At 40.5% G+C, this 25,963-nt stretch overlaps 1 protein-coding gene across 1 annotated transcript; it reads right to left on the reverse strand.

The window, feature by feature from the left end:
• Positions 1–909: 909 nt before the first annotated feature.
• EXOSC7 (exosome component 7) lies at positions 910–25,801 on the reverse strand. Its single transcript, XM_049817251.1, has 8 exons — positions 25,692–25,801; positions 24,557–24,658; positions 23,769–23,863; positions 14,138–14,303; positions 10,027–10,097; positions 5,261–5,384; positions 4,138–4,293; positions 910–1,045 (listed from the first exon to the last, which is right to left on the reverse strand). Exons 1-8 carry the CDS (start codon positions 25,746–25,748, stop codon positions 941–943), a joined length of 876 nt encoding a protein of 291 aa, XP_049673208.1. The 5' UTR covers positions 25,749–25,801; the 3' UTR covers positions 910–940.
• Positions 25,802–25,963: the final 162 nt, after the last annotated feature.

Consider the following 25,963-nt stretch of genomic DNA (forward strand, 5'->3'; position numbering starts at 1 on the left):
CAAAATGATCCTTCTAACACTTGCAGCTGAAATATCAACTTCCAGAAAACCAACTTTTTCCTTTGACTTCTTCCATCTGTTGTCTCTTCCTATCCTGCCAAATAAACAGCTCTTTGCTGGGTCAGCCAATTGATGTAGGGAGGGAATCAACTGCTTTGAAGACCTGGTGATACAACTTGATTGCATACCTTATCTGCCATCTTCTGTCTTTCCCCAAAAAGGACCATTACTAGTAGCCACTATGCTTTTCCAGCTGAGTTATCAAACTCTTAAAAATTAACTTATTTTCCCTTCTACCTTAGCCATGCCCCTCCGCCTTAGCCAACGTGAGAGGTTTTGGCTAGATTACTATTGTGCCTGTTGGCAAAAGGGATAGGCAGAGCTCTAGTGAGCAAAGAAATCTTGGTTTAAAATATGAGTTGGAAACTTGGGACCATGTTGTATTTATAGTAAAATCTAACCACACTTTATTCAAAGAAAATTAAGATAATTTGAAGGAAGATATCCCCAAAGTGCTGTTCTCATCTGGCTGGTGAACAAAAAAAAATTTCAAGAGGCCCAAAACCTGGCTTATACCACACCGAGGACAACCCCATGTATGCTCTAGAACACAGCAGCTGGTCTGCAGAAGTGGAACACATGGAAACAGAATTAAGTGGAACCTACACTGGTCACTGCTGAAAACAGACCCAAGACTTCCCAGGCAATTGCATCAATTGCTGCTGGTGCACTTCCTAGGTGCGGACAGCTACCCATATGGAAAGCATCTCAAATTTGCTTATTCGCATTTAACTGTAGCTTTCTTTACGCTCAGTAACATTTTAAAAGCCTCTTAGCCAGAAGGATAAAGGTACTGGAACAAGAAAATATCCTTTTTCTATATACAAACTGACAAGATTGCACAAACAATTAAAACCAGTTTTGAACATTTAATAAAAACTCATCCTAGAAATCCAACTTTCTGCCGTGAGGTCCCCAAACTCTCTTCTTCATCCAAAATCTTCTGAAGGGCTATGTGCAATGACTTGCCTACTCTTCTTCCCGTCTGCAATGCAAAGAAAGCAAAACAAATCTGAGACATATGCTTATTAGCAGGAAGACGACTCTCACGGAACACTTCCTTTTGACAAATATTTTCCCTTTAATGATTAATATACACCAGCTGGTATAATAAAAATATGCTTTTAATTAAGAAAAATAATGGTGGTGGAAATTTCATTTTAATTTGATTAAGTTTTGGAAAAATGTACACATAAAGACAGTGCTCCCTTTCATTAGAGAAGCATTCCATGATCATTAATACCAGATCTGTGCACCGCTGGATCACCCAGGAATATAAATTAAATTCACATCAGGCACAAGCACATATTCAAATTAGCCAGCACATGCAGTAAGCAGCAACGTTAGCTGCCAGAGGACATGAGATACCTGACCAGCAAAACAGCCTACTAATACAAAGTTCAGTAAACTCTTCTGAATGTGCTCAGAATCAGCAGGTTGAATTTAGACCAGCTCAACACCCTGTCATGTGGCCAAAGAAGCCCAAAATGCACACTGGCTGCATCACCAAGTCAGTCTGTGTGCAGATCCTTCATTATGATGTGCAATTCTGTACTGTCCAACGACCTTAAAGGAGTTAACAGAAGGTTTTCTTTACAGAAATAAACTCCAGCAGTGGAAAACCACCAGGATTAGCTCCGATACCAGCCTCTACTCTTCTCACATGCACAATTGTATCTGTGGAAGCTGCAGAACAGGGAAACATTGGGTAATGCTGAAATAAAGATCTTAATGCAGTGGTGCCTATTAGAGCTTTCCCAGGGTTTTTCTCTAAATGACCTGAAATACTGACTCCATTCAGAGATGAAGAGAGCCTACCTGTCCCGAAAGAGCCAAAGACAGATTATATTAAACTGAGTTTACTAGGTCCTGATCTATGCAATGAAGCCTATGCCTGCCATACAGCTGACCGCAAAGGTCTCTTTCACCTGTTGATGACAGTTGCCAACATTGTGGGCACACAAACCTTAAAATAAGGTACATTTCTAATCAAAGAGCGAGGTGACAGAACATGGCCCATAGTACCAACTGAAATCTGGGAAGAGCTTTGATGCAGCAGGGTAGCTGTCAATGCTAGACACTATGAGTGACGGTAAATTAGGGGGGGCACACACAAGAATTTTTACAGCTCTGCACTGGGACAAAGATCACAGCAGCAGTCCGGAGTCCCAAGGGGTGACATACTTTTTGCATTCTCCTCAAATGTAAGACAACATCACTCACACCAGGTCAAAGTGAATGGGAACTGTGCAGAGCTTTGGTATTGACACAACACTGTTCTTATTCCTGCTTGCCTCTCTTACAGGTTGGATCATAAACTCAGTTAAAAAAAAGCCTAATGCTAGCAGCTTCCCAAAACTTTCCCATAAAGCTGTCTTCCTAAGAGATAAGTCCTACAACATCTGTTCTCTACCAGGCAGGGAAAGCTGAACACTCTCTGACCTACAGCCAAATCATAAGGGAATGGAGGTGTCAAGCAAGGGCTATGCAGCTCTTCCACTGGACATTCCCAGGCCTTTTTGTTTTTCTTGGTATCCTAGTCAGGCAGCTGAGTTTGAGGCAGGGCCAAACAGATAATCTCTGACCTCCCAGACAACATCTTGGTTTCTTCCGATCAGCTTTATCCCTCACGCCTTCAAACTGCTCACCACCCAGGAGGGAAGACTTCTTCCAAAGCAAGTGAGAGACAGCACAACTCCCGGGGTGATGAGCTTAAGCTTTTAACTCCTTGCACCAACAAGCAGGGACAAGTTCACTAAAGCTTTTAAGAAGAGTAGGATGGTTTGAAGATTTTCTGTTATTATCTTCCATACACATCTCTGATTAGTGTTTAGATGATCATTACATAATTCCAAGCACAGTCTCTGGGGGTAGGCTATACAATGGAACTGCAGAAGTTCATTTCCTATTTAGGGCTCAATGTAGAGCGAAATTGGTTATCAAAACAGAGGCTTCGGTCAAAGCTTTGTGCAGATAATTTTCATGGAGGCCAGCTTCTACCATGAACCTGTATCTGACTTAAGCACCCATCTCTTTGTAACAGCCCTAGACCCAAAACCTCAACCTTCTATGACATTTAGTTAGAACTGGACTCAAAATCCATCAATGAAGACACATCAGATACTCATGGGAAGTTTGGTTTCTTTAGGATGCTAGATTAGAGATAACACCTCTCTATCCAGATAAGGGAGGTAAGTGACATCTTTGAATGCACTAAAACACCCACTGGTACCACCAAGATTAGCACTCTGGATTCATGTCATGAAACAGTGAAGTGCCATATATACTCAGCATGTAATTTCTAGTTGAGACCAACTGTTTTCAAACTTGGCTCCAATATCTGCATTCCTCACTACAGCCATGCTGAAATTAGTTCTGGATTTCTAGGAAACAGAGCCAGTTTGAAGTATTTAATTTTCATTCTGACTCCAAGTTCAAAACCCATTTCTTTCTCATGCTGAAGGCCAAACCCAGGCATGAGAATTTATACTGGAGAACAGATTTAAGAAGAGCCTGAAGAAAGGTTTAAAATGGAATTCTTATGTGGATGTGAACAATATCCAAATACTAGTATTTTCATGGAGTAGGGACAGAACAGAAACCCAATAAAGGAGTGAAGAAAAACAACAGTAAGATAAGAACAGTCAGCTTATCATAAACCAAATGAGTTGTGCTAGAAGAGAACACCACGCACTAGCAATTCAAAGTACTATCTCTACTTCTATAGGTACTTTACCATGTTAGAAGTTTTGCTCTTTCAGTCTTTAAAGGAAACAATGAGAGAGGGAACATGTTCTTTAAAAATACTCTCAAAGTTTATCAACTTAAGCTTTACAGTCTTACAGCTGTGAAGTACTTGACTGAAACAAATGTGAGTACCATACATTTCAGGCTTCTAAAGTTTAGGTAACATCCATTCATTTCAAAGGAACTGTCTGTAACCTTCAGTAAGTCTCTTGTGCACCTAATCAAAGCACCAAGATCTCTGCTCTTGAAGTCCTTACTGCAGCTTTTCATATATCCAAGTTCCAGCTCATCCAGTATCATCCAAGACAGTAACTGCTCAAAACTCCTTACCTCCATCATTTCAAAAATACTCTCAGGATCCAGGCTACCCTTCCCCACTTTCTTCATTGAAGTGAGGGCACCTTTACTGGTCACAGAAATAAGCAGGCTGGCCAAAGAACAGGCTTCTTCCTGAAGGGTAGCATCCACCACATGCCTATATCCAATCTGTAAGTTAGTGACAAAATGACATATTATTTTGCAGTTGTCTAAACTCTTCATTAAGTTAAACTGAGTGGTACCTCTGTTAGTTATCTACAGCCTCCCATCCTAATATCGTGTGGCCTTTAGTAGTGGTCAGAGACTGACCTGACAGGACAGTATTTCAACAGCCTATGACCCCAGATTGTGTGTACATACATAAGAGACATGAGATAATCATGTGACTATTTCATAGGGTTTTCCTCTCTGACTGTCCTTTCATCTATATGAAACTCTATATTCCCCTTTCCCTGCAACTCCCAGGCATGGACCTTCTTCCCCGCTATGTGAAAATTACACAACCCAAGACTCAGGTAAGCCCCCACTTCAGTGATGGCCTTTCTACTATTCATGCAACTTGCTTAAAAGAAATGTCAAACAAACTTGCAGGTAACTAAATAAATCACTAACTCTTGCAATGGAAAATGCAGCATCCAGCAAATAACTGTGCTAGCTGTGTGCTCTATGTGGAAAAGGAAAACAAAAACCTGTTTGAAAGGAAAGGACAGTATTGCACCCATGAAAACGGAGTTCCGTTCCCAGAAACAAATACTCATTGTGTAACTCCAGGCAGATCACACAACCTTTGAGCCTCACAACAATGACCATTTGTTTTAACATACTGAAGTATCTGCTGCTCTGGATGTTGAGCAAGGAGTAGACAAAAAGTAATAAACAACTCTTCTGCATGCAAGAAGATGCATTTTAAGAATGCATCAAGTAGAAACCTGCAAGTCAGAGGTGGAAAAAACCCCCACCTTATTCAGTAAAAGTTCTTCTTAATTAGGAGGCCAAAGATGAGCAACTATATACATAGTGGACACTGACCATTTCTGTAACACAAGTTTTATCTCTAGGGGAGAAAATAAATGGCAGGTGAAGTTAAAAGAAACTGAAGTCTCTAGGTAGAAGGTCAGAAATTTGTCAGGCTTACTTTGCTTAGTGTGATGATGCAGGGCACATCATCCACATTAAGTCGAATACAATCATAAGGGTCATCAGACAGCTCAATCTCTTTAGAGCCTTCTTCATCCTCCAGAACACGCACTTTGGGTATTCTGTGGAAACAAAATGTGCAAAATCATTGCCAGAACAGATAACAAATACAGTTGCCATACAGCCACAATGGCAGGAAGTGCCCTTTCCTCTAAATGGGGCTAAATGTTTAGAAAAAAATACAGAATGTTATCAACTGTATTAACAACTCACTCACTGACACTAGGAAGAAAACATTGTAAGAGGGAAGATATTTAGGATAAGATCATCATATTATAATAATTCAAACCATTAGAATCTGAACTGCTTTCTACACTAATACATGGGGAGAGATTCTTTTGGCATTTGCATGAATCAGTTCTGAACAATTCTTTGTACATCTGCCTGGATGTACAGGAGAAAAATCACCAAGACTGAAACCTTTTGTACTGTGGTTCCCAACCTTGCAGACAACAGTAAAGTTGTCAGAATTACAGCAATTGCATAGCTTGGCGAAGCTGCAACATCAGTAGCAAATACAAGTAGTAAGGCTGCTCAGGAAAGACTGACACTAAGGAGCCTTGGGGTAAAGGGAAAAGATGACATTAGTAAAATCCTTTCTCTTTAGCAAGATGGGAAGATTGGCAAGATATTCTCATTCTTTAAGAAGCCAGAAGTCTCTGCTGTTCTAAGGACAGATACACAAAAGCAATGACCAGGGATAAAAAACCCCAGACAGAAATCCAAAAAATGCTTTCTTCTCGATTGTGAGTGGCGAGCTCTTTCACAAATGAGCTAGACAGGCTCCTTATACTATAAGAAGTATCACAAGTATGTATATTGTATCTGTGCTAGCCATTTAATGGAGTTTTACAGGATGATTTAGTGCAGTTTTCTTAGCATAATGAATAAAGTAATTTAAAACAATTTAGTAGAAGATGGTATCTCAAGCCACCAAGAACGTCAACATCTTATATACCCTCATTTATTCAGGTGCCCACTAGAATGGAGTGCTGACTGAGAGACTGTGCTTTACTGGCCAGTAAAACCTACACACAGCTCAACCATAGTACTCTCACTTTCACAAATTTGCATTTGAGAACATAAAATATTTCAAGACATCCCTAGAAAGCTAACTTCAGTAACCATGTGGAATGTAGCCACAATCTGTTTTTATATTAGTACTTTTACAGTAGCATTGTGTGTTATAACTAGACTCTGCAGGTTACATTCTTTTACACATTCTGTACCATATCTCTTTTAAAATAGAAGCAGATAGGGACTGATTTAGTGAACATTTCCCCCATCAACACAAAGCGATTTTTGTTGTTTCCTGGAAGAGTATTTTAGTTATTTGTGGCTAAGAGTCCTAGAGGTGTGTACTTCACAACAGCCAACCCTGCTTCAGTGAGAACAAATTCCCTACAAGAACACTGGCCTGAGCCAAACTAAAACTAAAACTTTCAGTAAGCAGAACAAATGCAATGTGTACTTTTTCTTGAAATGGAACTCAAAATGCTTTGCAACTCATGGAAATGCATCAAATCCTATTTTCAAGTTAAAAATAATCCATTAAAAATTGATGGAATAAAGGCACAAGGTGATTAACCTTCAAGCTACAAAGGCCAATGGACAACATTGGACAACAGCCTAGACAAGAGTGTACATGCCAGAGCAGTGTTTAAAAAAAGAAGGAAGATTTCAAGAAAATCTGTGAGTTTAAGCAATTTTTAACTCCATCCTAAACCAGCTAAGAAACCAGAGCAATGTTTGGTCTGCAAGAAGAAGTTGCCAGAATGAATACCTGAAAAATGCCTGCAAGGAGCTGTTTTGGCCAAGCACAGATGACAGGGGTAGAAATTATAACTACTGAAGAGGCAAAAAGACAGTTGATCAGATACAACCATCACAGTTGCATAAAAACAGGGTATATACGCACAAAACTAGGCAAAGAGAGTGTAGCATGAAGCACTTCCAGAAAACTGGAGACTTCCTCTCCCAGCTTGTGAAGATTTATCTTAAGAACTAGCTGTACATGTATATTTGGCAACTTTTATTTTTCTCTTTTGATTCCTGCAACTAATCACGGCAGGGATCTGTACAGCAGGACTTAGCCACATAACAGTGCTCTCTCTTTTCTGTATGCTGCAGACCCAGATTTCACAACTGCAAAACCAGTTCTACCCTTGCAAGCAGGCATCAGTTCTGCCTCTACCACGCTGCCCAGAACAAAAAGCACGACATCTGCAAGGCTATTGTGTTATAAACTCTATAGCTTTTGTAACTTGCCTAGTTTGTTGCCCTGGTTGCAAGTAGGCACATTCCACAGGATCAACTTTAATGCTAAGTCCTGACACAGTAGCTGCCTGCACATTTTGCAATATCTACTTCCATTATGGATAAATTGAGCCTTAAGCACCCTGTAGACACAGTTGAAAAGAAAGTTTGATATCTGCTATATTTTGCACATGATATTGATATAATTTTTAGAACACAATGAACAATACAAAACTCTGAAAAGTAAATGTTCCCCCTAAACCAGTCATATTGTCATTGTTCCATGCCTGAAGGGAACACAATGAGTCAAGCCAGACATACAAAGGACTTAAATCCCATAATTCTTACGTGAAATTCCTTAAGTTTCAATTTTGGATTTACTTAGCCCTAAAGAAAAATGTATCCATAGCTATCATAAAAATGGTTAGAGCAAGATTTTAAGGATGAAGTTGAGGTTTTCTGAATATCTAAAAATTTGTAGCTTCAAAGAAAAACAGCAGCTTGAGCTCCCTACTCTTCATTCCAAGGCTGCAGTCAAGGCTGACAAAGATCTGAAAACACTTAAAACAGAAACCTGGTTGTAAACAGATTATGAAAGGCAAGTAAGACTCAGAGGGACACACATGTCACGAGAAGTTCAGAACACTTAATCTGAAGTGATCTTCAGACTGACGTCTTGTCTTGCTTGGACAATAATATTTTATGGAGAGTGGGCAGCTACTCTAAACAACCTTGTGTCAATCCAAGGAAAACTTAGTAGATATCAAGGGAAAGGGAGAGGAGTAGTGAATGAGGACAACAGGTTTTCACTTTGAATTTCACCTCCTGACTTTCTGAGCTCATATGAGATTAGACGTACTAATATTCCCTGCTCAAATCAATAACAGGGTTTTCACAGGTAAGAAATCAACAGGCTCTGCATTATAGCATACTGTACCACATTTTCATTTGATATCCGACTTCCACAAGACTGTGAATGCTTGCCCACAGATTAAAGATTATATGAAGGATACAGTTGTCAGAAGAATAAAAATAAAGCAGAATCATTAAAACAATTACACCTCCATGTTGCCCAAAGTAGCATATGTTCTTGTATTTATTTATTTATTTTAATTACTTTTTGTATGATCTGCCCTCTTTATTCAGAACTAGGATTCTGGTTGAAATAAGAAAAAAGACAGTTATTTTGTAAATAAAGTGCCTTGGATCTGTAAAACAACCCTCATGGGAGCAACTCTTAACTATACAACTTTTGCATCCTGGCAGCTCACACACAGAGACATAGACATTTCTTCCCTTCAGTGTACTGTCAACTCTTTTGTGAGCCGTTATGTTTGTGACAGTATTTCTTAATACTACAAAAACAATCTACTGTTAAAAGTTACTGTTGAGAACTTGATTAACAAGGGCAATTTCTTAGCAATACATACAAGTTGTAGTCTGAGATGGATTCTCCCCTTATTCCCTTTTAAAGTGTTTATAACCTGATATAACACCTGTCTTCAAAAGCATTTTTCTCCTCCTCTTCTTGACCGTACTTTTCCAGCTCTAGTACTGTGTGCCGATTCCCTGATGAATAAGCCAGAACTATACCAGTAACTTTAGCACATCTCTAATTTAAAGCCAAGGAACAATTTGAGATCCACTTTTAAAACATTTATGCTTGTAAGAGTCTAGCTTTTGCACCTCTTCCAGCTACTTTTACTACATAAGTTTTTTAGCAAAGCCATTCACTACTTTCTTTCTAAAAGGTGCTACAAAACTCTGTATTCCCTTTCACCTATAGATAAATAAGATAAAAACATTAGAAAAAATATTGAATGTTAACATTAAAACACACACAGAGCACTTGCATCATTCATTCTACTAGATTCTGTTCTTCCACTCTTTGAATTAAAACATATGGGGCAAAGTTCTTTTAAGACATATCATTTCCCCCTCCCCATGATCTCTCCCCACCATTTTTCCTCTTAGTTTTAAAAAAGCCTCTAGACTAACAGTTAATGGGAAAGAACATCAGCAGCAGCAAATCAGGGCTAGTTACAAATCAGTAGTCACATTGACAGAGGGCTTCTTATTCAGGAGAACCACGTATCAGTAAATACTTCTTACTTTAAACCCAGAAGGCATCAACACAAAGGCCTCCAACTACTTGCAACAAAACCATATGGTCAAGACAATTTTTTCTGGATCTCGCTACAGAACACAAGTTATATAGTAAGCCTGATTGTGCATATAATGCAATATGATACTTAATTATTATTAGTCATTAAAATCATTAGTTCATGTTGCCTGCATGCAAATGGACTGCCTTGTATCTGAATGCAAGTTGCCTTGGGTATTTCTTGTTTAAATAATGAAGCAATAAAAATGCTTAGCTCCCAGAGAGTACTTCTCTTCCACTTCCCATACCACTTTCACTCACATGAAATGAGATCTGTGCTTTACCTTGTGTTAAAGAGAGCTGCTTTCACTGCGATAGAGATTGCATCAAAGAGGTTGCCACCACATTCCAATAACTGGAGAGGAAAAAAAGAATCTCTTTAAAAGCACATCAGGCTAGTGCCTTTAAACCAAGTCTTTATTTTACTTAAATCTACTTGAAAAGGCACAAAATTAAGAACCAGAACAGGTTTTTAAAAACCAAAGTTGTCTTTCAGCCTATCTATGAAAAGAAAGAACAGACTGGAAATTAAGATTTCAGCTAACTGTATTATACATGTAACATAGAAGAGTTAACATACTTCATAATAAAATTAATGATAAAATTTAATAATAGAAGCTGAAATGAAACCACTGCTGTTCTTACTCTTCTTGTGCTAAGGCTCCGAACTAGACTATGACCCAAATACTTTTTATAAACTCACGACATTCATTCTTTAATGTTAAATCAAGCCAATCCATTTTCTATACTTTATTTCAAAGAGGAGTCTTTTTAAAATATCAACTGGACAAACCAATTGGTAGAATTGTTTTCAAAGAAGTGATGCAAACTGTCACCCAGAACATGGTATGAAAAGCTAGTTATAAAAGGTATAGTTATGAAGGCACATCATGATTTTTTTCTCTATTCTTTATGGAAAAGGACTCATCAGCTGGTTTGTCTTGTAGCTGAAAAAGATCTAAGGAAATCCTGATGTCAAAGTCTACTTGTTGATAATACTATCATTTGAATACTATCAAGTGTGTGGAGGGAGTCTAGCTTAGCTTTTTCCCATGACGATCAGAAAAACAAAGAGAAGAACAGCACTGCATGCTAGATAAAAAGGCAGGTCTCCCATAACCACTAATACCTTCTGCAGGCTGACAGACAACTCAAAGATGTATTTGGCTATAGTCTAGCATTAGCTCTCTGACAAGCTCCGCTCCTAGCTGCCAGTACTATTCTATGAACACACAAATCCCCAGCAAGCATTTGAAACTACTTCAGTGAGAACATATGGATGCCTCTCCATTACATCAATCTATGCTGTATGATGACAGCAAAACAAGTTTTGCAACACTGATCACATTGATTGCTCTTCAAAATCTATTTAAGAATGAGATAAACTCCCGCACTGGGAGCAAATAATAAATCAGACATTCTGGAAAGACAATTTATTTTTATGAAGACAGACTGAACTGTGTAAAAAGAATGACAAAAAGTTGGGATAGAAAGCTAAATACAAAGGTGATCAGATTATTTCTTTGCAAACAGCTGCTGGATACAAGAGGTTAACTTGCCACTTTCAGTCACTATTGGATTTTACTGGATAACTCAATAAGCCCCACAATGTCTTTCTTATTAAAACACAATAACGGGATGTGCCTGTACTGTTGCTAGGCTTATGTTCAGGCTGCTATTCTAAAGCCTTATCTGTATTACAGTGGCGCCTACAGGCTATGAACACAGCCTGTATCAAGTATGGTACAACAATTCCACCAAAAAGAAATGAACACTCTCTTCTCGGCTGAAGCACCTTGTACTGAGATCTGTGCCCCTGCCGCCGCGCCCCTTTTTTTAAGGGCTAAGAAAGTCTGCACAACTGTGAGTTGTAGGAAGCAAAGGTGTCTCTACAAAGGACTGCTTTTAATTTACTGATACATAAGTGAAAAAGTGATTGGGAGTGGGGAAAAAAAGAGAAAACATTGTAGACCTTGCCTTATTCAAAGTTTTTCCTCCAAAAGGACTGATTCTTATCGGAGGTTCTTTTTCCAAACTGGGCGGGGGACACACAAAAATGATGAGGAAATCCTCCGAGGGATGCTCAGTAGTGAATTGCTAAAATTTCAACAGAACCTAATGCATGCCCCCAAGACAGAATGCACTGTGATTGAGTAAGGAATGAAAAGTGATCGCACACTTTGATTCTCGTTGCTCAGCATGGCAGGCTGCTGAGGCAAATTATGTGGAGAAGGCTATACATGTATCAAAAACACCCTCAAAAATGCCTAAAAGTTTATTTCTGACATCAATGACTTAGAAGGTGAAATAAATTGAGGGAAAGGCAGAGAGGGTGAGAACAGGCTTATAGTTTTGTAGTCCAGTGTATCTCCACATTCATGAGCTACTCTAGAAGTGGAGTGCCTTCTATTCTTAAGAAAGAATGCATGTATTTTGAAAGGTCAAGGTATATATTCTTGATCTTTGGCACATATCTATATGTGTCCATACGTCTGCATCTTTGTGGTGTGTATAGTTGAAGTTATTTTCTTTCCAGTCTGACTGTACACAATTATAGCACCTCCCAAGTACACTGACGACTAGAAAATATTTGAGAGATGTTTTTAATCAATAAGCTGCATGACTATGCCAAATATACTGTTTTTTCTTTTGAGGTTGCATATCTCAAATTTTGTTTACAGATGACAGGTGAATATAGATGCTTCGATCAAAGTGCACATGGCTAAATTACATAGCAATGGAGTACCTCCAGGTTTGTAACATTCTTTCTGGGTTTTTCTCTTTCGGAATGAGGGACTTGAAAACAAGTACCTTCCCACCTGACCACAAGATACCGGTATTTTCAGGCTTATGACAGATTTAAGGCTTTTTTTTTCCATTCCAACTTAACTATACAACACAAACACGAATGCAAACAATTTCCAGGAATTCTGAAGGAAAACATCATCCAAAGGACTCTCAGTAAGTATTGTTATTATATTTAGAATCTGACTGCCTCAAATGATGAATAATATGACTTGTACATTATATTAGCATGTATTATTAGAATTCTATACAAATGATTCAGCAAGAGCAGCTTCAGGAAAATCCGTAGGTTATCAGGCACCTACATCAAGTATGAACTATCACATTATACATGTCTTCTATTTGGAAAGGAAATAGTACAAGTACCTGGAAAATGTGAAAATACAGAGGCCTGGGGTGGGAGGAGAAAAAAAAAAAGAGGGGGTTACAGAATAACATTAACAGTATGTTGTTGTAAATGTACCAGCAGCTCTTCAGTGGCTCACACACAAAATCCCAGCATAATATGACATTAAAAAGACTCAACAAGTTAGAGTCCTAATTATGAACCTACAACAGATTCTTTACTGGCACTGTAGACAAAGATAAACATAAAATTCATCTCATAACATAGGTTTTGATGTGCATAATTCTGATACAACTAGTAGCATAAAAATACTAAGGCTGTTTTTCTCTGTAGCTGCGGACAATCAACAAATTTGTCCAGGAAGAATCAAGTAATGACCTGCTTTTTAAACACCTAATGGACTAATTTTCACATTTAATTAGGTCTTAGTCTATATGTTCCTGTTTTGTTTAACAAAACTCTGTATTTAATTTTTTTGGTAATACAGCTTAACATTTTGCAAATCATTTCATAGACATTAATGGATTCCTGTGAGTAAGATCCCTCAACATAGTTTCAGTTACAAATTTGACAAGTAGAAACTCAACTCTGGACCAATAAGAATTGGAAATAAAGCTCAGGAGAGTCTGACTTGCAGACTTCCATTAAATTCCCACAACAGAGTGCTTTAAATACAGCATAGTTTGGAAATTGAGCTGCTGCATGCACAAGATTTACATGCACAAAATTCAGTTTCCATTTTTTAATGGAAACAAATATTCAGTTTCTCTTCTACATTCAATATATGTATACAACTTTCATCAAAAAATGCCTAGGCCAAACGTTACCTTACTGAATTAGTACTGGTAATAGTGCAAACAGGATGGACAGTTATGTTAGGGCTAACATACACCCATGCTAACTTACATTCATTAGAACAATACATTTGCTGTTATACTTAGCTTGGAAAAACATTTAGTTGTCTTTAGTGGCAATTTCTTCGATCACTGATTTTTATCTGTGACAGATTTGGAGTATTCAGTGTTTTTTATTAGCTCTGCAGTGGAGCAGTGGCGTCAAGAAGAGTAGAAAAAGAGCAAGCTGGAAGTAGTGATTAACTATTATAGGTAGATTCACAAGAAAATGGCCATCCATGCTGTGAAGCATTATATCACATTATGAGAAGCTTTTTTTATATGAAAATACACATGGTTATGCTAAGTCAGTCAGCACCCTGAAAAACCTCCTTGAATTTCCTTACTTACCAATACATCAACATAGAGAACCCAGCAGTGCTCTCTGGGATTAATGCAAAGTGATTTCAAGTCTATACTGCTCTCGCTGCTAAATACTCTGTAGAATGTATTTGCTATCTCTGTGCCAAGTTCTTCTCCTCCCCGGCCTTCAAATTCAGGAGTAGCATTTGCAGAACTAGATAAAGAAAGAAAAAATACTTTCACTTCTGAAGCAGCCAATACCCAAGAACATTTCTTAAATAGAAAACACTAGAAATATCTAAGGATTTATTTGTACAACAATAAGCATCCTATCTGTAAAGAAATTATTTGCATTTTGCGTAAGTAAATGTCTTGATGCTGATAATATACCTACATCTTGCTACAAACTCTGATACTATTTAAATTCCAGTACTATCTTCAGTTCCCAAGTTACAATATTAAAGTTGGTGAATTCTCTCTGGGATTATTTCTTAAGCACTCTCATCATCTATCACCTCAACCCTTTCAAAAATAATACTAAGTTCGGAACAGCTAACAAGACAGCCTGTTAGAGTTGAATGTTAAATTAATAAAAGAGTGGCTAAGAGAAAGATGTGACAACATGACAAGTAGAATACACTTTTTTTTTTTTTTAAAGTGACATGACTGCCTGACCTTAATTAGTAATTTCTTTACTGAGTGTAGTCTCTGCTATCAAGCCACTTACAGACAGCAGCTCCTGGAGGGGAATGGATACAGTTCCCTGCTTGGGGAGGCAGGCAAATCCCCTCCCGGTCTCCCTCACCTTCCCAGTTGCCCATACACAACGGGTATGGGGCTCTGGAACTTGAGGACCAGGTCAATGAATATCAGGGTATAGATGAACCCCTATCTAGGGAGGTGCCTAGGCTCAGTCAGGCAGCTCCACGCATTCTCACAGCCTCTGAAAAAAGAAAAAGGAGGGTAATTGTCATAGGTGATTCCCTTCTGAGGGGGACAGAGGGCGCAATATGCAGACCTGACCCATCCCACAGGGAAGTCTACTGCCTCCCTGGGGCCTGGGTGAAAGACATTACCAGGGAGCTCCCTGGTCTTGTTTGGACCTCTGATTATTACCCACTGCTGGTTGTGCAGGTTGGCAGTGATGAGATTGCAGAGAGAAATCCAAAGGGAATCAAAAGGGGCTTGAGGGCCTGGGGCAATTAGTGGAAGGATTGGGAGCACAGGTAGTGTTTTCCTCAATCGCTTCAGTGGCAGGGAAATATACTGAAAGGAACAGGAAAACACACCTGGTTAATACGTGGCTCAGAGGCTGGTGCCGTCAGTGGAATTCTGGGTTTTTTGATCATGGGGAGGTTTATACAGCACCGGGCTTACTAGCGACAGATGGTGTCCAGCTATCTCAAAGGGGTAAAAGAATCCTCGCTTGTGAGATGGCGGGGCTCATAGAGAGGGCTTTAAACTAGGTTTGAAGGGGGTAAGGGATAAAACTAGGTGCACCACAGATGAGCCTGGGGGCAGCGTGCCGATGTTAGGGGTGGATTCGATAGGACAGCTCGAATGCATCTATGCCAATGCACGCAGCATGGGCAATAAACAGGAGGAGCTGGAAGCCATCGTGCAGCAGGATAGAGATGACTTAGTCGCCATCACGGAAACATGGGGGACGATTCCCGTGACTGGAGTGCTGCAATGGATGGCTATAAGCTCTTCAGAAGGGATAGGCAAAGTAGAAGAGGTGGTCGGGTGGCTCTCTACGTTAGGGAGTGTTTGGACTGTACAGAGCTACACGACTGTGATGACAAGGTGGAGTGCTTATGGGTGAGGATGAGAGGGAAGGCCAACAAGGCAGATATTGTGCTGGGAGTCTGTTATAGACCACCCAACCAGGTTGAAGAGACAGATGAATCATTCTACAAGCGGCTGGCAGTAGTCTCAGAATCGTGTGCCCTTGTTCTCGTGGGGAACTTCAACTTTCCAGACGTCTGCTGGAAACACAACACAGCACAGAGTAAACAAACAATCTAGGAGGTTCCTGGAGTGTGTGGAAGAGAACTTCCTGACACAGCTGGTAGGTGAGCCAACCAGGGGAGGAGCCTTGCTAGATCTACTGTTTACCAACAGGGAAGGACTGGTGGGAGGTGTGATGGTCAGAGGCTGTCCTGGGCTTAGCGACCGTGAAATGATAGAATTCTCAATTCTTGGTGAGGCAAGAAAGGGGGTTAGCAAAACCACTGCTATGGACTTCTGGAGAGCAAACTTTGGCTTCTTCAAGGCACTGGTTGAGAGAGTCCCTTGGGAGACAGTCCTGAAGGGCGAAGGGGTCCAGGAGGGATGGACATTCTTTAAGAAGGAAATCTTAAAGGCTTGGGACCAGGCTATTCCCATGTGCTGGAAGTCGAACTGCTGAGGAAAACGACTGTCCTGGCTGAATGGGGAGCTTTTGCTAGGAGTCAAGAAAAAAAGGAGAGTTTAACATCTCTGGAAGAAAGGGTGGGCAACTTGGGAAGAGTACAGGGATCTTGTTAGGACATGCAGAGAGGAAATTAGAAAGGCAAAAGCTCAGCTAGAACTAAATCTGGCCACTGTTGTAAGAGACAAAAAATGTTTTTACAAATATGTTAACAGTAAAAAGAGAGCCAAGGAGAATATCTATCCTTTAATGGATACAGAAGGGAATGTTGCCACCGGAGATGAGGAATAGGCTGAGGTACTTAATGCCTTCTTTGCCTCAGTCTTTAATAGTGAGACCAGTTATCCTCAGAGTACACTGCCCCCTGAGCTGGAAGGCAAGGATGAAGAGCAGAATATACCCCCCTTAATCCAGGAGGAGATAGTTAGTGACCTGCTACACCATCTGGACACTCACAAATCTATGGGACCAGATGGGATACATCCAAGAGTACTGAGGGAACTGGCAGAGGTGCTTGCCAAGCCACTCTCCATCATCTATCAGCAATCCTGGTCAACAGGGGAGGTCCCAGAGGACTGGAGGCTTGCCAATGTGACGCCCATTTACAAGAGGGGTCAGAGGGAGGATCTGGGCAACTACAGGCCTGTCAGCCTGACATCAGTACCAGGGAAGGTTATGGAACAGTTTGTCTTGAGAGCGCTCACATGGCAAGTCCGGGACAAGCAGGGGATTGGGCCCAGTCAGCATGGGTTTACGAAAGGCAGGTCCTGCTTGACCAACCTGATCCTTCTATGACCAGGTGACCCGCCTAGTGGATGAGGGAAAGGCTGTGGATGTTATCTACCTGGACTTCAGCAAGGCCTTTGACACTGTCTCTCATGCCATACTCCTTGAGAAGCTGGCGTCTCATGCCTTGGACAAGTGTACTCTTCGCTGGCTAAAAAACTGGCTGGATGGACGAGCCCAGAGGGTGGTGGTGAATGGGTTTAAATGCAGTTGGCAGTGGGTCACAAGTGGTGTTCCCCAGGGCTCAGTGTTGAGGCCAGTTCTGTTTAATATCTTTATCAATGATTTGGACGAGGGGATCGAGTGCACCCTCAGCAAGTCTGCAGGTGGCACCAAGTTTAGAGGCAGGGTCGACCTGCTTAAGGGTAGGAAGGGTCTACAGAGAGATCTGGACAGGCTGGATCAATGGGCTGAGGCCAACTGTATAAAGTTCAACAAGGCCAAGTGCCAGGTCCTGCACTTGGGTCACAGCAACCCCATGCAGCACTACAGGCTTGGGGAAGAGTGGCTGGAAAGCTGCCCGGTAGAGAAAGACCTGGGGGTGCTGGTTGACAGCCGGCTGAATATGAGCCAGCGGTGTGCCTGGGGGCCAAGAAGGCCAACAGCATCCTGGCTTGTATCAGAAATAGTGTGGCCAGCTGGACTAGGGCAGTGATCGTCCCCATATACTCGGCACTGGTGAGGCCACACCTCCAATACTGTGTTCAGTTTTGGGCCCCTCACTACAAGACAGACATTGAGGTGCTGGAGCGTGTCCAAAGAAGGGCAACCAAGCTGGTGAGGGACCTGGAGCACAAGTCTTGTGAGAAGCAGCTGAGGGAACTGGGGTTCTTTAGTCTAGAGAAGAGGAGGCTGAGGGGAGACCTTATCACTCTACAACTACCTGAAAGGGGGTTGTAGCGAGGTGGGTGCTGGTCTCTTCTGTCAGGTGGCTGGAGATAGGACAAGAGGAAATGGCCTCAAGTTGTGGCGAGGGAGGTTTAGGTTGGATATTAGGAAAAATTTCTTTACTGAGAGGGTTGTCACACATTGGAATAGGCTGCCCAAGGAAGTGGTTGAGTCACCATCCCTGGAGGTATTCAAAAAGTACGTAGACAAGATACTCCAGAACATGGTTTAGTGGGCATGGTTGATGGTTGGACTTGATGATCTTGAAGGTCTTTTCCAACCTAAATGATTCTATGATTATTTTCAGCAACGGCAGCTTATGGAGAGCAGCAACTAAAGAACATTTTTTCCAGAAGGGATCTGACAGAAGTGTGTGGTCTTCACTCCCTGATTCCAACATAACAAACTTTGTTTATGAGCAGTCATGCAAGAAAAGTCCTTGGGTGCTGGGGCCTTGTACACAGCCAAGAACAAAATTCTAACAATAAAGGAAAACAGGCCTACAAAAAGAAAAAAAACCAAACAACCCCCCAAAACCCTCCACAGAACCCCCCCCGCCTCCAAGTCACAATGAAATAGAGCAGAAATGTCCGGAGATGCATATACAGCAAAATAATAAACAAATATTCTGAACCCAACCTCTGGTTTATAGCAAGAGCATTCTCAAGCAGTGGAACTGTAACACACATTGCAGATCCTGTTTTTAAAGAGCTTAGTCACACCTTCCCCAAATTAATTTCTCATTGCAGAGCACAGGAAAGGAGGTGGTTCCACAGTAGTGATTTCAATTCAATATGTTCAAAATCTATAATAGCAAAGCCTTGTGCTCTCCTGGCTGGGCATCTCCCAGTGCCAATGCGTCACGTATGTTTTGTGTTTATCTGATGATACAAAATCTTAGCTCTTCCAACAGGGACACCACAGGAATATAAACATACAGCAGAAAACAAAGTCTTGGAATATAATCCCTTCAACTTTAAAAAAACAACAACTAAAGATCCACATTATCTAGGCATGACTTAAATGATCAAGTCAGCTCTATCAACAAGACTGCAGAGTCTATATATAAGCTCACATTTAACTACCTATTATTATTCTTACCTATAGGAATTACCTCACAGTAATTCTCCCAACTTGTTCTTTTGCAGCACTGATGAAAACTCAGAATGCCAGGAAGACCTACTGGGTTTTATAGAAGTTATTTGCTGCTACTATAAACAGACAGCACTATACATGCTCAAAAAAAAATATTAATTACTACCAATCAAGCACTGACCTATGCTTCCAGACTATGTTTGCCATATGAATAAGCACTGCAAGTGTGACACACAACATTATTCACAGTTGCGTTAATCTTAGACACTAATTTTATAAGATAGGACCATATCTAAATATAACTTAATTCTGGAAATATGCTGAGTCAGGTCTTCAGGTTGTATTACACAAGCATTCATCCATGGAAGTAGCTTTTGCACAAGTTAACTAGATCATTCTGTTTAAACCATTCTGTTTAAAGTGCAGTTACCCAAGCACTACAATTCTTATTGTAAGTTGAAAAGAGTTATACAAACCTCAATCTATACCTCATTATGATTTCTAAACACAGCTTTATCAAATGTCATATTTTAAATTATAAATGGACACTTTCTTTGACAGCGAGTAGGAAGAACACAAGACTCAACTGAGATATCATTGCAAGTTTCACTGCACCTTAATGCCATTATTATTTTAACACTTCAGTTCCTTACAATTAAAGTGAAATAAAGAAGGCAGGGTACTATTATAATAACTATATGGTAAATACTGCCACCTAATGCTCACAGACTACTGCAGTAATTTACACTGGTAAAGTCTGAAAAGGGGTTGTCCGGCACTAGTAAGAGAAAATGCCAAAACCCCTCTTTTTTGAAGCACAGAAAGAACTTAGTAGTGGCCAGGCACAGCACCGAATTTCTACTCCCAAACAGAAAGGAATTTTTAAGACTTTCAAATCCATTTCAGCATCAGATTGCCTAACGATCAAGACTTCTCCTAAAGCATAATGATGCTTCTACCACAGATTTCTACTTAATTTCAAAACCCTTGCTGTTACCAGCCAAAACTTTTCTCTCACAGTAGTTAAGTACTTCCCATCCATTGTCCAAGCCATTAATAGAATTACATTGTAGATTATAGCATAACAGAGATAAAATAGTTAATTGAACAAAAGCTTACAGCTATTTTCCTTATATACAAGGACTTCATTACACATTAGATATTCTTCACTTAAAGCTGTATTAATTTCAAGCAACCAATACCAGATTTCTATTCTTGCACCAAAGGAAACACACATTTAAAACAAGAAGGCAGATTCACTGCTTTAGAATCAGCACTAAGTTATCCACCTCACTAATATTCCACTCTTCCAGAAAGCAGCCAGGAGACAACAGGTTTATGACATGTCAGGACTGCCAAGGCAGTCCCAGAAATAGATAGACCTGCATTCAGGTCCAGATGCTGTCTAACTGTGTTAATATGATTATGATGATATTCAAGCTCATGACCCTATAAAGAATTGGGCTAACAAGGGTTTGAATTTAGTCTAGTCAAACTGGTAACTCTACCAACACGAATTTACTGATTCAGGTCTTTGCCCGGTCAGGCACTGTTACCACACTTTCCGTTCAAAAGAACATCTGTTTATAGAGTTCAAAACAGTTTTACTCAAGCATCAGAGAGCGTTTCTCTCTGAAAACTGAGCTTGATCCCATCCAGTACAGACAATACATCTTTAATGGCAGAAGTACCCTAAAAAAATGTAAAGGCATTTCATTCTTTCAAAACTACTGAGTTTGTCTCTTGCCTCTGCAAAGAAGAGTTGCCACGATAATGGGTTATGGTAGGAGAGAGAAGGGGAGGAAAAGTTCCTTTCCTGCAGCCACCGTTCAAGTGATACTTTCAGTGACTGCACCGAAATTTGTTTTAAGTTAACATTTTCCCCACAAAACACAATGGAACAATATCTGAGGATCACCTAAGAGCACGCTGATGTGGCTGTTTTGCAATACTGTCATCTCTCGTAATTTGGAGAACCGCTTTCCATCTATAAAATATAAGATCCTATCTGATCCAGACTCCTATGCAGGCATCAAAAGTAGGCCCACTCTCCCAGCTGGAAAAAAGCACGTCTGGCCTTCAAAGTGGAAGAACAGATGGCCAGACTTGGGCAAATCTATTCCTTGCTTCCCTAATTCCACAAACAAAACCTAATGTATTCAAGAAATTCAGATGTCTGTTTGGTTGCTTTATTTATTTATTTCTTACACTCTGAAAATCTTTGCTTCAGTCAAAAAACAAACACCACCACCCCCCCACCCCCCCCAAGTCAGTATTATAAAAGCCCCAAAACTCAAACATGAGAAAAGCAGACACAGCAGTCTTTCAACATCAGTGGCCAGGACGACTGTCTTCTCCAGTGCTGATGGGCAGTAAGGACATTACATAGGACATGGACTTGGTCTACGATAATTAATTTCTAGTATCACAAATCAGTGCCCCAAAAATCACCTCTTCCAGAGCCTTGCATTGAAGTCTGCCTCAAAATGGGACTAAATGCGCTTCTCAGATTTTAGGTTAAGGACTCTGAGCAGAATGAAGAGAAATGGAATTTTGGGGCAGAGAATTATATACATGATCCAGCAAGTTATTATTTTCAGCAGTAAAAGAAGCCATGAAGGTTTCAAGAAATAAGCATTTTAAGATAGCAAACACTGCAGCCTGAGTTTTTATTATTAGTTTCAACAATATAAAGGCCAAATGGAACATACAGGAACTTCACCAGGAGGTGCAGTGTATCCAGCTACGCTCAGTTACTACCACCCAGTGGCAGCCTGGAAATGCATGAAAATACTGACTATCTCATTTCCCTTTACAGAGAACAAGCTGCCTCTGCTTATTTTGGGTTTTGGATCTTTCTGGAGGTGAGAGGTCGCCTGTCCCTGGCGGCACAAGCATGCGAGAAGTGACGACCCTTCTCTAAAAGTTAGGCTTTTGGGGTCTGTGTTGTCACAGAAAGTAAGGATTACCTATTTCTAAAACTGACAAGATCCACCTTGCACAATATTGCTGCATATCTCCCTTCCATCTTCTTTATGAAGCAGAAATTAACAGAAAATACAACTTAACACTAATGAGTTGAAGTTTTTCTAACATTTATTTACGTACGAAAAAAGCGTCAAAGAATTGCAACATCCTCGCTTGTTTTGGTAAAGAAATGTCCATGCTGTCAGTGGAATTTCTTTATATAGAAGTCACCAGAACCAAGTGGGTACTATTTAGGGTATTTCATAGGTGAGTTTTATAAAGCAGTCAAGCCCAGATCCCCTCTAATGGCAGGACCCCGTTTGAGAAGATCATCTTCCTGTCTGACATTTTTTGACCAGTAATCATAGACAAACCATTATTTCATAGGTGAGTCCTTCCGTCTACAAACAGTAAGTTTCCACAGTTAACTAGTACATTGTCATGTACAGAGGCAGTCTTAGATAAGGCTGCATAATGCGAGACAGACACAAACATTAAGGCAGATTTAGTCAGTTAGGTCAGAAAGATTATCAGATAGACACTTATTTAGTAGCTCTCATACCTTAGCTTTAAATGGTATATTGGTTTAATGTAAGAGTAGCAACTTTTTTTGTTTTTAATAAAAATAAAGGTCACGTGCAAAACAGCTAACATGACAGTGCCAAGGCTTTTATGAGAGGTTCCCAAAGCATGTTATTTCATAAAGAACAGTTTTAGGAAGTCTGCAAGACAGGGGTACTGTGGTTTCAGACAGCAGACAGTCTGGAATAACACTGAGATGTCACTATGCTAGCTCAGAGCAACCTGAAAAAAAAAGCTCTCGGTTTTCTTCCAGCTTCCTTCATAATTCAAGCACTACAAAGACTGTAAGGCTAAACAATAGTCCATTTGTAGCACAAAGCCAGGAATATGATTAAAAACAAATACCATTTTAGTTAATGAAATACTGATTCACTGACAAATATAACTAAATTTTCTAATTAATTTTTGCATCTGAAGTTTACAGTGAGGATTTTTTCTTTTTTTTAAACAGATTTGTACAAAACACACTTCAAACTTTTTCCACTGCTTTCACAGAGAAAGTAAGCAAATCTTTAAGTACAGTTAAAGTACAGTCTGTATCAGTCAATTCCTTTCTTCTAGAATACTTAATTTTTGAAAGAGATTTTCTCTATTTTATCATTGTAAAAAAGACAACTGACATTGTAGTCATGAAGTCATGTTAAATGCATGTGTAATTGAACCATTACTCTCCTCCAGCTGCAGTGATGCTACGTAATTTGGGATTGTTTTATTTAATGTGTTTGCATTCTTTAACTCCTATTGTTTTACTTATTTTGGGTCTGCAGAAACAGCAGAAAGTTTCTGAACATTCAGCACTATTGAAACAGTAAAATAACTTGTTTCTATTACTCAGACCCTTACAAGAGGTTAGCGGAATGAAGGTATAAAGTTCAGAAGAATGGTGAGACCTGATTAGTCATTTATTCCAAATATTACATCTATTTCCTTCTCTTCTAGTATACTAACCAGTCAACAAAGAATTCCAGGTAACCTTCATCTGGTTTCTCTAACTTCGGTGTCCCCATTTCAGCTTTTACACCTACCAAGATATCAGTGTGTCCCTGTGAAAACAAAAACATATTGCACAACTGGAATTACAGTCACAGAACTACTCGTTTACTTCAAATGCCTACAGTAAGCTGACACTTCTACCTTTCAGTTTCATTCTATCAGAGTGAACTTAAACTAAACCTTAGGTTTTTTTTAAAAAAAAGGAAAGGCTTTAGAAGGACAATGTTAAACGCAAGAAGATTCTTCAGATAATTACCATTCATATTAGCTTTCTCTAGGTTAAAAAGACACTTTTAATGACTACTTCTATCATGCTGGTTCTGGAAACAGCTATTTCTGCAGAACCTTTATAATATTGCACAGTATATTTATCTTCTTCACAGTCAACACATGCCAGAAGTAGTTTTGCCTCACTCTAAAGGAATAGAATTATTTCTTCCAGGTATTAAGCACAACAGCAATTTCAGTTTCCAATATTAAATGTTAGATTAGTTCAGATTGAAGGCTGTCCAGGTACTTCACAGTACCTCTAGATCAAGCAGGTTAAGCCAGCCTAAATGAATTATACAACCTGTCATTATTCACTTAATGCATAGTTTCAGTTAGTGCTATACACACGCACACAAACGTGTTATTACACACACACAAATTCATCTACAAATAGCCTCAGCTTATCTTAAAACCAGTCACATAAACCAGGAATTTCATCAGCAAAGTACACAATCCCTAAGAAATTTACCTACCAGCTTTACTCTTGCAGATCCACTTGTGTTTGATACAACATCTGTTTCTACTTCTGCACATCTGTAGTCTTCACAGCCACGACCATCTACACGAAGGTCCTCCTAAGTACGAAAATCGATATATTGTGCTTAAGTAAAAAAAAAGAAAAAATTATCTGTGATGTTAAAGTTTCCTTTTCCTATTCCAAACACAGCAGTAAAAAGGATAAAAACCCAACAGCTCATAGTTTCATCACTTTCACTTAAGAGTACAACAGAACCAACTGTGCTTTTCCATTTACTTCTCGTTTACCTAGAGCTTACAACTGGCTCTCTGCAGACAGACATGAACTGCTACACTAAGTCCCTTCAATTCCAAAAGAGAGCTTCAGACTGCAAAAGCGTAAAGGTCTTGGCTTTAAAACACAGGTCTTTCTTGGGATACTCAAGCTTTTATATATGTAATTAGGGTCCAGCAGACAAAAATAACTCACCAGCTTCCCAAATGCTTTTGTCTGTATTTCAAAACCAGATATTACGCACCCTCAGATACCATACAGCTCATCCCCATAAAGGTAGATTTCTCTGCAGTAAGATAGTTTCTGTACTCTGCAGAAAGTACAGTCCTTTTATCTTTGGCATTTCTCCCCACACATCCTTCACTCCTCCTCCTTGGTCCGCTCGCCCTTCCTGAGCTTAGTGACAGGCTGAAACTCTATGCAATAGCAAAAACTTGAGAAAGGGGCAAGGGAAGAGGGGGAAAGAAGAGGTCAAGCAATGAAAAAACACACCCGCGTCCTGTTGCCAGCCTGCTTTCTCGTCTGATGCTCTGTTCTCGGTGTGCTTGGATGATTATTACCTCGGAGATTTCGCCCCGAGACACCATGTAACGGAAAGCTCCCTCCCTCCTCCCCAACCTACACTGTAACCTGTTCCCACACACAGGGAGCCAGCCCGGAGGGGCGGGGATGGGCCCTGCCCCACGTGTCGCCGGGCAACGCTACCACCAGCCGCAAGCACGGCCAGGCCTGTCCGAGCTAGCCCGAATGACTTCCCGCTCCCCGGGGTGGAGGCTGCCGCCTCCACGCCGCCCCAGGCTAGCGGGACCTCCCGCAAGGCACCCGCCGCCGTCGTCGTCGTCGTCGTCGTCGACTACCTGGATGCCATGTACGATGTAGAGCTTCTCCGCCTCGCTCAGCACCACGGACGCCATGCCTCTCCTCGCCGGACGTGCGCCACGCTCTCGCAATTCCGCTTCCGGCGCCCCTCACGCCGCCGCTACTGGCAACGGCCGTCGCTACAGCGGGGAGGGAAGGGCGGACCGCGCGCCTGCGCACTGCCCCGCCCGAGGCGGGAAAGCCCCTAGGCGGCCTCAGCCGCTGTTCCGCTTGCCGAGCGAGTAGCGGATGTCGGGGTCTCCCCCTTCTC

Source organism: Accipiter gentilis, chromosome 14, assembly GCF_929443795.1.
Source record: "Accipiter gentilis chromosome 14, bAccGen1.1, whole genome shotgun sequence".
NCBI classification, from domain to species: domain Eukaryota; kingdom Metazoa; phylum Chordata; class Aves; order Accipitriformes; family Accipitridae; genus Astur; species Astur gentilis.

Bases quoted from the DNA above. Each gene is read 5' to 3' on its own strand.
- EXOSC7 (XM_049817251.1), bottom strand. From the start codon at position 25,748: ATGGCGTCCGTGGTGCTGAGCGAGGCGGAGAAGCTCTACATCGTACAT. The intron at 4,294-5,260 runs GTAAGCCTGACA...ACTAACTTACAG, and splicing joins GCATCATCACACTAAGCAAA to ATTGGATATAGGCATGTGGT. The intron at 1,046-4,137 runs GTAAGGAGTTTT...TTTGCATTGCAG, and splicing joins GTATTTTTGAAATGATGGAG to ACGGGAAGAAGAGTAGGCAA.